The 15,802-nt window shown below is 43.7% G+C and overlaps 1 protein-coding gene across 2 annotated transcripts in view; it reads left to right on the top strand.

The window, feature by feature from the left end:
- The first annotated feature begins 14,402 nt into the window (after positions 1–14,402).
- LOC139570419 (myosin-binding protein C, fast-type-like) overlaps positions 14,403–15,802 on the top strand; it is a 50,360-nt gene continuing 48,960 nt past the window's right edge. For both annotated transcript variants that reach the window (XM_071392276.1, XM_071392275.1), the window contains exon 1: positions 14,403–14,534. In XM_071392276.1, coding sequence (XP_071248377.1) covers positions 14,513–14,534 — 22 coding nt within the window. In that variant the 5' untranslated portion in view covers positions 14,403–14,512. The remainder of the gene's footprint in view (positions 14,535–15,802) is intronic.

The raw sequence follows: 15,802 nt of genomic DNA, 5'->3' as shown, positions 1-15,802 counted from the left end.
TGATTGGGGATCATACTTAGGCAGCCCTTTTTCCCACCATTAGGTTGTGGGATCTTGTTTTCTGTTTTGTGTTTCTGCCTGACAGAACTGTGAGCGTTCGTTTTCACGTTTGTTACTTTGTTTGAGTGTTTTTTGAAATAAAAGTATCATGAACACTTACCACGCTGCGCCTTGGTCCACTCTTCATACCACCAACGAGAGCCGTTACATATATTTTATTTTTTTAAACCTTTATTTAACCAGGTAGGCTAGTTGAGAACAAGTTCTCATTTACAACTGCGACCTGGCCAAGATAAAGCACAGCAGTTCGACACGTACAACAACACAGAGTTACACATTGAAAGAGACAAAAAGTCATCACTGTATTTGCATTTCATGACGATTGAGCTCAGTCAGAACTTGTGGCTAGCATGAGTCCATTTCATGATGGCGAGTGGGAATAACAAGTCAGTGGCTTGAACGACATGGCTGCAGGGTGTGGGTCGCGGAGTGATCTTCAAGATAACTGCAGAAAAAAAGATCCGATAAAACGACACGGGCATCTCCCTCTACCTCTCGCGCAGCTGCCCAATTGAGCAGAGCCCGCTGCTAAGCAGAGAGCGCACTGAACCGAGTTCGCAGTTGCACTTGGCCAAATCAATTAATTAAATTGATAATTATACATATTAATGAAATAATTATACATTTACGTCACGACCCACCATTAACAGGTCCGACCCATACATTAAGAAACGCTGCTCTATAGAAAACTCCCCCGGCACCATCCACACACAGAGTGCGCAGACAGCCAGCGTTTCCCAAAACACAACTCATGCGGCAAGCTCCCGAAATGAACTATCCCATTGCGCAAAATCCACCCCTTTTAAGAATACCTGGCTACTTTCTCCAAAATGCCAGCAGATCCACAATCAAATACATGGCCAAAGCGTGTGTGTTACTTTAGCTTCAATCAGTGTTATTTAGATGGAAGACGTGAGCCTAATGTGGTAGCTCTATAGCTAGCTAACGTTAGCATAACAGGTGAAGCCCTGTTAATGCTTTGTCTCTGCTGGTGCTGCTGTCTGTTTGTGATACTTTATAAGCCACGTTGTTGGTATGGACAGCAGTGTTTTGCTGAAGCCCTCCTTTCATTGTTGATAGCCGTGGAAGTTCTCGAGGATGAAATGTGCCCCGCAGATTGCCCAATTTCCCCACCTCTTTCTCACAAATGTATCTCACTTTTTAGGAAGTGTTTAATTTGCGTGACCATATAGGCATACTCACATTTGCATAACAAGTCTTGCTACACCCTACTATCACACAAAGCTTGGCCATCTTGATGAATAAAAATGCAATCGCTAGCTAGCTCCATACTACTAACCAACAAGATTTGTTTAGTTTTTTGAGTATATGAAGGGTGAGCATGTATTTATATTTCCTCACTGTGTGATGCTGACTATGGGGCGTTGTGGGATTGTTTTCCCAAGTTAGAGCTGATTTGGAGAAAACCTCAAACCCAACTTTTAGAACAATATTACAGTAATATAAAAATGTATTTCAGAGTTTGTAATTTGGGAAGGTTTTCTTGGGGTGCTCTAATTGACTATTATATGCATTTCTGGCATTGAGAAATAGATGCTACATGCCCTTAAGGGGGTAGACTTTTACACCCTCGGAGAAGAAGAGGTCGGGGCATTTGGGGGTGTCTGGATCGAAATAAAGTTGAGTGGATGAGGTTAGCTAGGACATTTGAAACTCCTGTAACCTTAATCGTGTAAAGCAACTCAATAAAAAAACTAGGACATGGACACATTGTAATGTGAGATTCAGTGGCTGGGCATCACACTGATGTGTCAACACTACTGGTGGATGGGGGGAAAGAGATATACAGAAAATCTAACGTTGCCAACCAAGGTGTGAGGTGACGCCACATGAAGAAGTTCATCCAATTGATGAACTTGAGGAACTTGACCTACGTTGAGGACTTGTTTGTAAGACACCTTTCCATAGATGGTCTGAGCATAGGTAACCACTTTAACTTAACAGTACTTGATACTAAGTCTTATAACCAGATACAGTTATGAGACTTCTGGGACCTTTTCAGTTCAAGCCGTTTTTGTGTTTCTGTAACCACACCAGAGCAAGACTTTGCACTTCCATTAAAATCTTTGGGAAATAGATTGGAATTTCAGAGAGAGGTGAACTGGAGTAAGACCCAGTAACCAGCTCAGACAGAGCTGAAAGGAGAGGTTGAGGAGAAGGTGATTGATGATGGAGATGGTTAGCATAAAAGTGTCATGTTTTGTCTTTGATCATGTCTTGTCCCTGTGCTTCCCTCTGCTGGTCTTATTAGGTTCTTTCTCTTTCTCTCTCTCTATCGTTCCGTTCATGCTCCCAGCTGTTTCTCATTCTCCCTACGACCTCATTTACTCTTTCACACCTGTCCCCTATTTTGCCCTCTGATTAGAGTCCCTATTTCTCCCTCTGTTTTCCGCTCCTGTCCTTGTCGGATTCTTGTTTGATGTTTGCAGTTCCTGTGTCTTGTTCCGCCCTGTCGTGTTCTTTTGCCTTCTTCAGATGCTGCGTGTGAGCAGGTGTCTATGTCAGCTACGGCCTGTGCCTTCCTGAAGCGACCTGCAGTCTGTGGTCGCGTCTCCAGTCGTTCCTCTCTATTGACGAGAGGATTTCAGTTTCCTGTTTTGGATTTCCATTGATTTATATCCAGGAGTATCATTATTTGTTTTATACTGGAATAAAGACTCTGTTACTATTACGTCGCTTTTGGGTCCTCATTCATCTGCATAACAGAAGAATCCGACCAAGAATGGACCCAGCGACTACGGATTCTCTCAACACTGCCGTCGAGTTCCAGGGAGCTATGCTCGGCAGACACGAGCAGGAATTGTTTGCTGCTCGTCATGCCGTTGAGACCCTGGCCGCTCAGGTCTCCGATCTCTCTGGACAGTTTCAGAGTCTTCGTCTCGTGCCACCAGCTACTTCCTGGTCTTCCGAGTCTCCGGAACCTAGGGTTAATAACCCACCATGTTACTCTGGGCAGCCCACTGAGTGTCGCTCCTTTCTCACCCAGTGTGATATTGTGTTCTCTCTCCAGCCCAACACGTACTCAAGAGAGAGAGCTCGGATCGCTTACGTCATATCACTCCTTACTGGTCGGGCTCGGGAGTGGGGCACAGCTATCTGGGAGGCAAGGGCTGAGTGTTCTAACGATTATCAGAACTTTAAAGAGGAGATGATACGGGTTTTTGATCGTTCAGTTTTTGGGAAGGAGGCTTCCAGGGCCCTGGCTTCCCTATGTCAAGGTGATCGATCCATAACGGATTACTCTATAGAGTTTCGCACTCTTGCTGCCTCCAGTGACTGGAACGAGCCGGCGTTGCTCGCTCGTTTTCTGGAGGGACTTCACGCTGAGGTTAAGGATGAGATTCTCTCCCGGGAGGTTCCTTCCAGCGTGGACTCTTTGATTGCACTCGCCATCCGCATAGAACGACGGATAGATCTTCGTCATCGAGCTCGTGGAAGAGAGCTCGCGTTAACGTTGCTTCCCCTCTCCGCATCTCAACCATCTCCTCCCACCGGCTCAGAGACTGAGCCCATGCAGCTGGGAGGTATTCGCATCTCGACTAAGGAGAGGGAACGGAGAATCACCAACCGCCTTTGCCTCTATTGCGGTTCTGCTGGACATTTTGTCATGTCATGTCCAGTAAAAGCCAGAGCTCATCAGTAAGCGGAGGGCTACTGGTGAGCGCTACTACTCAGGTCTCTCCATCAAGATCCTGTACTACCTTGTCGGTCCATCTACGCTGGACCGGTTCGGCTGCTTCCTGCAGTGCCTTGATAGACTCAGGGGCTGAGGGTTGTTTTATGGACGAAGCATGGGCTCGGAAACATGACATTCCTCTCAGACAGTTAGGGAAGCCCACGCCCATGTTCGCCTTAGATGGTAGTCTTCTCCCCAGTATCAGATGTGAGACACTACCTTTAACCCTCACAGTATCTGGTAACCACAGTGAGACCATTTCCTTTTTGATTTTTCGTTCACCTTTTACACCTGTTGTTTTGGGTCATCCCTGGCTAGTATGTCATAATCCTTCTATTAATTGGTCTAGTAATTCTATTCTATCCTGGAACGTTTCTTGTCATGTGAAGTGTTTAATGTCTGCTATCCCTCCTGTGTCTTCTGTCCCCTCTACTCAGGAGGAACCTGGTGATTTGACAGGAGTGCCGGAGGAATATCATGATCTGCGCACGGTCTTCAGTCGGTCCAGAGCCAGCTCCCTTCCTCCTCACCGGTCGTATGATTGTTGTATTGATCTCCTTCCGGGGACCACTCCCCCTCGGGGTAGACTATACTCTCTGTCGGCTCCCGAACGTAAGGCTCTCGAGGATTATCTGTCTGTTTCTCTCGACGCCGGTACCGTGGTGCCTTCTTCCTCTCCCGCCGGAGCGGGATTTTTCTTTGTTAAGAAGAAGGACGGTACTCTGCGCCCCTGCGTGGATTATCGAGGGCTGAATGACATAACGGTTAAGAATCGTTATCCGCTTCCCCTTATGTCGTCAGCCTTCGAGATTTTGCAGGGAGCCAGGTGCTTTACTAAGTTGGACCTTCGTAACGCTTACCATCTCGTACGCATCAGAGAGGGGGACGAGTGGAAAACGGCGTTTAACACTCCGTTAGGGCATTTTGAATACCGGGTTCTGCCGTTCGGTCTCGCTAATGCTCCAGCTGTCTTTCAGGCATTAGTTAATGATGTACTGAGAGACATGCTGAACATTTTTGTTTTCGTTTACCTTGACGATATCCTGATTTTTTCACCGTCACTCGAGATTCATGTTCAGCACGTTCGACGTGTACTCCAGCGCCTTTTAGAGAATTGTCTCTACGTGAAGGCTGAGAAGTGCGCCTTTCATGTCTCCTCTGTCACTTTTCTCGGTTCTGTTATTTCCGCTGAAGGCATTCAGATGGATCCCGCTAAGGTCCAGGCTGTCAGCGATTGGCCCGTCCCTAAGTCACGTGTCGAGTTGCAGCGTTTTCTCGGTTTCGCTAATTTCTATCGGCGTTTCATTCGTAATTTCGGTCAAGTGGCTGCCCCTCTCACCGCTCTGACTTCTGTCAAGACTTGCTTTAAGTGGTCCGGTTCCGCCCAGGGAGCTTTTGATCTCCTCAAGAAGCGTTTTACATCCGCTCCTATCCTTGTTACTCCTGACGTCACTAAACAATTCATTGTCGAGGTTGACGCTTCAGAGGTGGGCGTGGGAGCCATTCTGTCTCAGCGCTTCCAGTCTGACGATAAGGTCCATCCTTGCGCTTACTTTTCTCATCGCCTGTCGCCATCGGAACGCAACTATGATGTGGGTAACCGCGAACTGCTCGCCATCCGCTTAGCCATAGGCGAATGGCGACAGTGGTTGGAGGGGGCGACCGTCCCTTTTGTCGTTTGGACTGACCATAAGAACCTTGAGTACATCCGTTCGGCCAAACGACTTAATGCACGTCAAGCTCGTTGGGCGTTGTTTTTCGCTCGTTTCGAGTTCGTGATTTCCTATCGTCCGGGAAATAAGAACACCAAGCCTGATGCCTTATCCCGTCTCTTTAGTTCTTCTGTGGCTTCTACCGACCCCGAGGGGATTCTCCCTGAAGGGCGTGTTGTCGGGTTGACTGTCTGGGGAATTGAGAGACAGGTAAAGCAAGCACTCACTCACACTGCGTCGCCGCGCGCTTGTCCTAGTAACCTTCTGTTCGTTCCTGTCTCTACTCGTCTGGCTGTTCTTCAGTGGGCTCACTCTGCCAAGTTAGCTGGCCACCCCGGCGTTCGGGGTACGCTTGCTTCTATTCGCCAGCGGTTTTGGTGGCCTACTCAGGAGCGGGACACGCGTCGTTTCGTGGCTGCTTGTTCGGACTGCGCGCAGACTAAGTCAGGTAACTCTCCTCCTGCCGGTCGTCTCAGACCGCTTCCCATTCCTTCTCGACCATGGTCTCACATCGCCTTAGACTTTATTACCGGTCTGCCTTCGTCTGCGGGGAAGACTGTGATTCTTACGGTTATCGATAGGTTCTCTAAGGCGGCACATTTCATTCCCCTCGCTAAGCTTCCTTCCGCTAAGGAGACGGCACAAATCATCATTGAGAATGTGTTCAGAATTCATGGCCTCCCGTTAGACGCCGTTTCAGACAGAGGTCCGCAATTCACGTCACAGTTTTGGAGGGAGTTCTGTCGTTTGATTGGTGCTTCCGTCAGTCTCTCTTCCGGGTTTCATCCCCAGTCTAACGGTCAAGCAGAAAGGGCCAATCAGTCGATTGGTCGCATTTTACGCAGCCTTTCGTTTCGAAACCCTGCGTCTTGGGCAGAACAGCTCCCCTGGGCTGAGTACGCTCACAACTCGCTTCCTTCGTCTGCTACCGGGCTGTCCCCGTTTCAGAGTAGTCTTGGCTACCAGCCTCCTCTGTTTTCGTCCCAGCTCGCCGAGTCCAGCGTTCCCTCCGCTCAGGCTTTTGTCCAACGTTGTGAGCGCACCTGGAGGAGGGTCAGGTCTGCACTTTGCCGTTACAGGGCGCAGACTGTGAGAGCCGCCAATAAGCGTAGGATTAAGAGTCCTAGGTATTGTCGCGGTCAGAGAGTGTGGCTTTCCACTCGTAACCTTCCCCTTACGACAGCTTCTCGCAAGTTGACTCCGCGGTTCATTGGTCCGTTCCGTGTCTCTCAGGTCGTCAATCCTGTCGCTGTGCGACTGCTTCTTCCGCAACATCTTCGTCGCGTCCACCCTGTCTTCCATGTCTCCTGTGTCAAGCCTTTTCTTCGCGCCCCCGTTCGTCTTCCCTCCCCCCCCCCCGTCCTTGTCGAGGGCGCTCCTATTTACAAGGTACGGAAGATCATGGACATGCGTTCTCGGGGACGTGGTCACCAGTACTTAGTGGATTGGGAGGGTTACGGTCCTGAGGAGAGGAGTTGGGTTCCATCTCGGGACGTGCTGGACCGTTCGTTGATCGATGATTTCCTTCGTTGCCGCCAGGGTTCCTCCTCGAGTGCGCCAGGAGGCGCTCGGTGAGTGGGGGGGTACTGTCATGTTTTGTCTTTGATCATGTCTTGTCCCTGTGCTTCCCTCTGCTGGTCTTATTAGGTTCTTTCTCTTTCTCTCTCTCTATCGTTCCGTTCATGCTCCCAGCTGTTTCTCATTCTCCCTACGACCTCATTTACTCTTTCACACCTGTCCCCTATTTTGCCCTCTGATTAGAGTCCCTATTTCTCCCTCTGTTTTCCGCTCCTGTCCTTGTCGGATTCTTGTTTGATGTTTGCAGTTCCTGTGTCTTGTTCCGCCCTGTCGTGTTCTTTTGCCTTCTTCAGATGCTGCGTGTGAGCAGGTGTCTATGTCAGCTACGGCCTGTGCCTTCCTGAAGCGACCTGCAGTCTGTGGTCGCGTCTCCAGTCGTTCCTCTCTATTGACGAGAGGATTTCAGTTTCCTGTTTTGGATTTCCATTGATTTATATCCAGGAGTATCATTATTTGTTTTATACTGGAATAAAGACTCTGTTACTATTACGTCGCTTTTGGGTCCTCATTCATCTGCATAACAAAAAGAGATACTATAGAACTGGAACAGAATATTAGTATGTTTCGGGAACGTGATGTGTCTGACAGCAGCTTAATCAACAACGCCATCAACATAATCAACTTTGTGGATGTTTGAAGATGGAAAAGATGTTTGGAGCAATATGATACAGTGGGACAGAACATTGTGTCTGGAACAGGACTCAACTGAAAACGTTAGAAAATAAAGCGTTCTGAAAATGCTGTCCTCAACATTTCTAAATAGGCATCAGTCTTTAAATGTGTTTTCATGAAACATACACTATGGACGTTAATTCAAAATGTGTTCTTCAATAAACCTGTATGGTTCATATACACTGAGTGTACGAAACATTAAGAACATCTGCTCTTTCCATGACATAGACTGACCAGGTGAATCCAGGTGAAAGCTAGGTGTCACGCCCTGACCTTAGTTCCTTTGTTATGTCTCTATTTTGGTTTGGTCAGGGCGTGAGTTGGGGTGGGCCTTCTATGTTTTTGTTCTATGTTTTCTATTTCTATGTGTTTGGCCGAGTGTGGTTCTCAATCAGAGGCAGCTGTCTATCGTTGTCTCTGATTGAGAACCATACTTAGGTAGCCTCATCCCACCTGTGTTTTGTGGGTAGTTGTTTCCTGTTTTGTGTTTGCACCTTTCAGAACTGTTTCGGTCATTCTCTTTGTTATTTTTGTTATTTCAGTGTTCATTAAATAAATATGGACACGTACCACGCTGCACCTTGGTGCTCTCCTTCCAACAGCCGTTACACTAGGATCCCTTATTAATGTCACTTGTCAAAAGTTTGGACACACCTACTCATTCAAGTGTTTTTTTGTGTTTTTTTTTACAATTTTCTACATTGTAGAATAACAGTGAAGACATCAAAACTATGAAATAACACGTATGGAATCATGTAGTAACCAAGAAAGTGTTTTGATTTGAGATTCTTCAAAGTAGCCACCCTTTGCCTTGATGACAGCTTTGAACACTCTTGGCACTCTCTCAACCATCTTCATGAGTAATGCTTTTCCAACAGTCTTGAAGGAGTTCCAACAAATGCTGAGCACTTGTTGGCTGCTTTTCCTTCACTCTGCGGTCCACCTCATCCCAAACCATCTCAATTGGGTTGAGGTCGGGTGATTGTGGAGGTCAGGTCATCTGATGCAGCACTCCATTACTCTCCTTATTGGTCAAATAACCCTTACACAGCCTGGAGGTGTGTTTTGGGTCGTTGTCCTGTTGAAAAACAAATGATAGTCTGACTAAGCGCAAACCAGATGGGATGGCTACTCTGCGTCTCACAAAGACACTGTGGTTGGTACCAAAAATCTCAAATTTAGACTCATCAGACCAAAGGACATATTTCCACCAGTCTAATGTCCATTGCTCGTGGTTTTTGGCACTAGCAAGTCTCTTCTTATTGGTGTCCTTTAGTAGTGGTTTCTTTGCAGCAATTCCACAATGAAGGCCTGATTCACGCAGTCTCCTCTGAACAGTTGATGTTCAGATGTGTCTGTTACTTGAACTCTGAAGCATTTATTTGGGCTGCAATTCCTGAGGCTGGTAGCTCTAATGAACGTATCCTCTGCAGCAGAGATAACTCTGTGTCTTCCTTTCCTGTGGCGGTCCTCATGAGAGCCAGTTTCATCATAGCGCTGGATGGTTTTTGCGACTGCACTTGAAGAAACTTTAAAAGTTCTTGAAATGTTCCGTTTTGACTGACCTTTATGTCTTAAAGTAATATGGACTTGATATTTCACAAAATAGGGCAAAATAGGGCCAGTTCATTTTGTTTTGTGAAACCTACTGCCGTTTGTTCCCCTGCTCCTGTCTGTTCTTGCTCCTGTTTTCTGACTAGTTAGACTGGAAACTACGAAGAATAAGACCATAATGTATTAGGTTTGGTTAACCTCTACAGGATTGGTCCTCCCCCCCCCCCCGCAGGACGGTTGAGCTAACGTAGGCTAATGTGATTAGCATGAGTTTGTAAGTAACAACAACATTTCCCAGGACATAGACGTATCTGAATGGGCAGAAAGCTTAAATTCTTGTTAATCTAACTGCACTGTGCAATTTACAGTAGCTATTACAGTGAAATAATACCATGATAGTGTTTGAGGAGAGTGCACAGTTATGAACTTGAAAATGTATCAATTAACCAATAATAATACATAGTGACCTTTCTCTTGCATTTCAAAGATGACGGAAAAATACTATTTTAAAAAATATATGTTTTTTTCTTTGTATTATCTTTTACCATATCTAATGTGTTATATTCTCCGACATTCATTTCACATTTCCACAAACTTCAAAGTGTTTCCTTTCAAATGGTATCAAGCATATGCATATATTTGCTTCAGTTCCTAAGCTACAGGCAGTTAGATTTGTCATTTTAGGCGAAAATTGGAAGAAAGTAGTTGATCCTTAAGAGGTTTTAAGAGTCACTGATGTGGAGTGTACCTACATTTTCATTGCAGTGATTTGGATACCAATGCATTTAAAATGCAACACAACAATACTTTTAGTGTCTTTTCAAAAAAAAAATGTTTCTCACACAGTACTTACCTTACATTTACCATAACATTGTGTGGTAACAATAGATACCTGATACTTATGGTCACTAGTGAAAGTCTACACACCCCTTGCACAGTCTTCACAGTTTGCTGCCTAAATCCCCCCCAAATAAAAAAATGGGGGGATTTCTACCAAACAAAGCGTATCAACAACATTGCCTTCATGAAACCTAACCCTGGGATAGAGTTTTCTTTTTCAGTGGACAACTACACAAATGACAAAGACACACCAGAATGGCTTTCCAAGAGGTGTTGAGTGTTCCTAAATGGTCCAGGTTCAGTCCTGATTTTATATCTGCTTGAAAATCTGAGACAAGGTTTGAATATCGCTGTCCGTCAATGATTCCCAACCAAATTTACTGAACTTGAGCAATTTTGACAAAAAGGATATACACTGAGTTTACAAAACATTATGAACACCTGCTCTTTCTTTTTTGTTGTTGTAATTACACTTTTTATTGTTTCCCTTCACAATATAACAATGCAATTGAATTCCATTTAACACTAAGCAATAACTTGACAGACATGACTATAAATACAATAAAGAAGATAGAAAAGGAAACAAACTTTAAATTGTTCACCCACAACCCCCTCCCCATCTCCATAACAGCTATTACAACAAAATTATTTTATTTATTTTTTAATTAAAAGACCCTACCCCTACCAGTCATCTATCTATGTACAGTATGTCTGTAGTCTATCAGGCCATTACATCGTTTTCTCTTTCTATCTCGGAGAGAAAATGTCCCCAGATGTCAGAAAAGTTATTGAGTTTGCCATGAATTTTATAAATCAATCTTTCATATGAAGCCGTTTCTGCTAAGGCTATGTACCATTCCTTATACGAGGGAGGGTTCTTCTCCCTCCGGTGTCTCAATATGACTCTTTTGGCTGTGGTTAGAGCAACCTTTAGCCAGTTTAAACACGAGCTTCTCAGTCTATCAATATCCTGATATTCAGGATTTCCAAGTATTGTGGTACCCGGACTATCCCCAATAGTTTCCATTTCCGTCTGCCAGAAGGTATGCAAGCTGGGACAGTTGCAGAACATATGGATCCTATCACCTGCAACTGACTGACATCTCCAACGTAGGTTGGATTCTATCAAACCTATTCCGTTCATCCTCAGAGGAGTCCAATAAATCCTATTGAACACTTTATAGACTGACCAGGTGAACTTGACACAACTGCGCGAATCAATGGAGTCAACATGGGCCAACACGAGGGGGGTTATGTTGCCGTAAAAGTTGGTAGAATCTTGCTAAAAATTATTCACAGCCGTAATGGCTACATTACAACGTGTAAGACATCTTGTTTTTTTTTATGTATTCATTTTGAAAATATAATTTTGAAAATATAATTTTCTTTGTAGAGTATGTTTGAAATTCCAAAGAATCCAAAATACAGGTCACGAGTATTTATTAGGTAATTATGTCACCCAGTAAAAAAAAAAAAATACCGGATTAATAGGGACAGTTAAATGAAGTATAACAAGATTTTACATTTAATTCACACTGTAAACTTAATGGCTGTGTTTACAGGCTATTAAATGTTAGATCAGTCAAATGGTGATGGTGTCAGCCACTCCACTCAATCTCTTTTACCTCTCTCACTGCATAGCAACATCTATTCTTAAATTACATTTAAACATAGGTGGTCTTCCGTCTATTTGGCTATATTGGTTTCATGATGTAAAGTTCAAATTCTGACAAGATGTTGGTTCTAATTCTGTCCTCTCCCATTTTTAAAATGACGAATGTGGGAAAACTATTTAAAAATACTATACATTAGTTACATAAAATCCTCGAACACTTTAGGAAAATCTTGTCCTGTACATCCCTTCAGACACATACCAATCTAGTCAGTTTGTCCAGATTTTAGAGCTAGTATTCAAAGAAAAATGAAGCAGAAACCCTGCCACATGTTTTGGTAAACACTCTCGAATTGATTAACAGAGCTATGGATGCGAAGGCCGACCATCCAGAGATAAACATTATATGTTGTTTTGAGGCTATACAGAATTTGTTTACAAGAACATTGTTTGCTATCAATGAAGTAAACAAAACAAGCTTATATTTGGGGTTCTGATGGGTTACGACAGTTGTCCTAAGCTCATGCATAAGTTATATTCTTCAAGAATCAATGCCTAAGTGCCATTCTTTTAAAAGTCCTGAAATGGATTTGGCAATCCCCTTTAAGGGCCAAATCCAAATGTAAACTCTGTGCACATATCTCACATTTTAGTGCAAATCTCAGATTAAAACCAATGCATTTAGGCAACGTGTTAACGCATGTGTATTAAATGTGGGTCTGGCTATAAGTGTGCAATGAAAGTTTGTGTTAGTGTGTGGACCTTTGGGGTGTTAGTTGATTGTGACCCCACCACCTCTCTGCCTGTTGAACAAAGGGTATCAAGTTCCTCCCTCTATCTCACTTTTCTTCTCTCTCTCTCATTCTCTCTATCCCTTCCTCTCAGTGCATTTCAGCCCTGTCTGCAACTATATCTCTCGGTGGGCACACCGGGCCGGCGTGCTCGTCACTTTCACAGATTTACACGAGAGCTGAGCAGCAGGGGGCTTGTCTCCACGGTGACACTAGCTGTCAAGCCAGTCGCATTCTGCTAGCTGAGGAGTCACAGCTGAAGAGGCGGTGACGAGCAGTAATGAAGACATTCCTTCAGACCCGCTTTTAAACCACTAGATGTCAGTGAATAGGAGACAGGGGAAAGTGTCAGATAGTGTAACTCTAGAACGGCACACTATCCAGTATGGTCAGGCTCTGTTGACCATTATAGCGTATATAGCTTCTGAGAGCCTTATTGGTACATTTAGAAAGGCCTGGGGAGGGGGATTCAATTATGAGTAGGAAATACTGGATTGGCTAAATTTTCCATGTCGATGGGCCACCAAAAAGTGGGGAAAAAGAGAAAGTCATTAAGAATTCTATATTGTTAAATCTTTATGGTCTTACAAACAAAATGTTTATTTTTAATCAGGGGGAGGAACGGTGAGGGGGTCATCCGGCCACTTGTTAGGGTATACTTATTCACTGGCTATTAATAGCTCTGATATGAAACATAGGAACTAAATGAATGAATATAGTACGTACATGTATGTGTCATGGTTGGGGTCAGTTCGAATTGAAGGCCGTCAATTCAGGAAGTAAACTGAAATTCCAAATGTAGTAATTGAAAAAAGGCATACAGTATATTGCCAATGACTTCTTAATAAACTGAAAAGTAGAAGCTATTTATTTCATCACTTTTTCCTTTTACCCCCAATTGTTTTAAACCTTTAACCCCAACTCTGATATGTAAATGTAGGTCAAGAAAAAGTATCCTATTACATTGACATAAATATGGTACATTAAAATACTACACTTAATTTTTTTAACCTTTATTTAACTAGGCAAGTCAGTTAAGTACAAATTCTTATTTTCAATGACGGCCTAGGAACAGCGGGTTAACTGCCTTGTTCAGGGGCAGAACGACAGATTTTTACCTTGTCAGCTCAGGGATTCGATCTTGCAACCTTTTGGTTACTAGTCCAACGCGCTAACCACTAGGCTACCTGCCTCCCCACTACACTTTATATAATGTGATATAATATAATGACAAATAAATCTAACTAGAAATGGAAGAAGGAAAGAAAACAAAGAGCATAACCCAGAGGTGCTTTTTTTGGCCTATGGGTCAGGCCCTTTGCACACATAGCACCGAATGTGGATCTAACGTTAATCTGACGATCGTTCAGCACGCTGTGTTTTAGGGACCACCCACAGTAGACCTCAGACTGCCATTTTCATTTGATTTTACATGTTAAATTGGTGCACATTCGGTTAGCAGATTACGTTCAGAGGTGCTAAGTACTCTCGGCCAGCAAACGCTATTGGTGTGTCTGAGCCCTTAATGGTAGTGTGAGAGGTGATGATTGGGGCAGCGGTGACATACACGAGGTGCAAGACAAAGTGATAGAAAAGCAGCAGATGTTGCTACGCTCACAGCATAGTTTCCCTCTAACATGACAAGTATTCCACAAGTTTAATACGTCGACCGATCTCCTGGTCAAATAAACCCCTTTCACCACTCTCTCCACCTTCTCACCCTCTCTTGTCTCCCCCACCTTATCACTCTTGCCTCTCACTTCGTCTCCTTGGAATCCTCATTGGTTTCAAGTGACAGCCTCTCCCTTTCTCTCTCTCTCCCCTTCTCCCTACCTTCCTCCCTGGTGGGTGGGTGACTTAAGTGCCAGGAGAGCTTTGAATAAATAAAAAAAGAGAGAGAGAGAGAGAGAGAGAGAGAAATAAAAGGAATAAGCACAGCAAGCCGTCAGACTTCCAGCCGAGACGAGAAGGCACTGGGATAGCCACTGGGATAGTCATGCCTGAAGCCGCTGATGCAGGTATGCACCTGAAGGATCATTAATTTGAATCAGTATGTGGAAAGTATTTCTGTTAGAGGATGCATATCTAAGATGTGAGGGTGTAAAGCGCTAAATTGTAAAATGTGAAAGGATTTTTACATAGTTGTTAGATATTTAGTTAATTGTTCATTTGTTTTGCAAAAGTGGCGTAACTGTAGACATATTGTTGCAGTGTTGAACATGCATTCTGATATATATTTACGTCAATGTCCATAGACTTATTTTATTGTTAGTAAAGACTACTTCATAGAGAACTCTGTCTAAATATGGAGAAAGGAGTGGGATGTATCTCGAAATTCCTCGCAGAAATGGTTTATTTGAAAGTCATAATTGTTGTCTTCTCACGACTTTAGTAAATTGAGTTGTCAATTTACTAAGCCGTTTCTAAAGTGATTGTTTTGAGCAAATGCATAGCTAATATGAATACGTACTGCACGGAATATGAATGAAGATACATTCAACGCCAGAGCAATTTCCAAACAGTGTACACCGATGTCATTTATAATACTGTTAGTAAGCTACAGTACATTTCGTAAACCAGACTGCATGGAATTTGGTTCCAGCTAGCAACAACCTGATGTGAAAATGTACTGCATATCTTAGGTTGGAGAGGACAAAATAATGGAGCTTAGTACATACGGTATGTCATGTCAGAAGATGGAGAGAGGAACAGATGCCAGGTGCAAGAGAAGTGGTTTGATGGACTAGTTTGCAGAGAAAAATGACTACACATACAGGGGGTCTAATCTCGTTGCCCTCTCAGTTTCGTCACTGCAGCACAACATGAACTTGATCCAGACAATTACTACTGGTGTATGACACTATAGGGTGACCAAATGCATGTGTTCAGAATCAGATGAGCTAATCAGGTGATGCAGTCATAAGCGATGTATAGCTTACATGTGCCCTAAGGAAACTGATGATGTGTGCAAGTTTAAAAGTGCAGGCTCTTGCACATGTGACATAAAGGATCGTACGTGATGGCTTTGCTATGGAAAACTCAGCAGTCGTTAAGTTTGATCAAATAAATTGTACAGTATCAGGGGGAAGTTTTGTAAAAATAATTTAAATAATTATGAATAGTACAGTTCTGTGTAAGGTGCATTCTGTGATTTCCTACAGATATATGTTCCCTCAAAAGATAAAAAAAACATACAAAATGTTGACTATAAGCTCTAATATATTGATACCATGACAAACCCGGAAATTGTATTTGTATGAGACTTAGAAATGTAACAAATTGAGCT

Source organism: Salvelinus alpinus, chromosome 3 (genome assembly GCF_045679555.1).
Source record: "Salvelinus alpinus chromosome 3, SLU_Salpinus.1, whole genome shotgun sequence".
In the NCBI taxonomy this organism is placed as follows: Eukaryota; Metazoa; Chordata; class Actinopteri; order Salmoniformes; family Salmonidae; genus Salvelinus; species Salvelinus alpinus.
The sequence above is the reverse complement of the archived record's forward strand: the minus strand, read 5'-3'. Positions and strand labels throughout refer to the sequence as shown.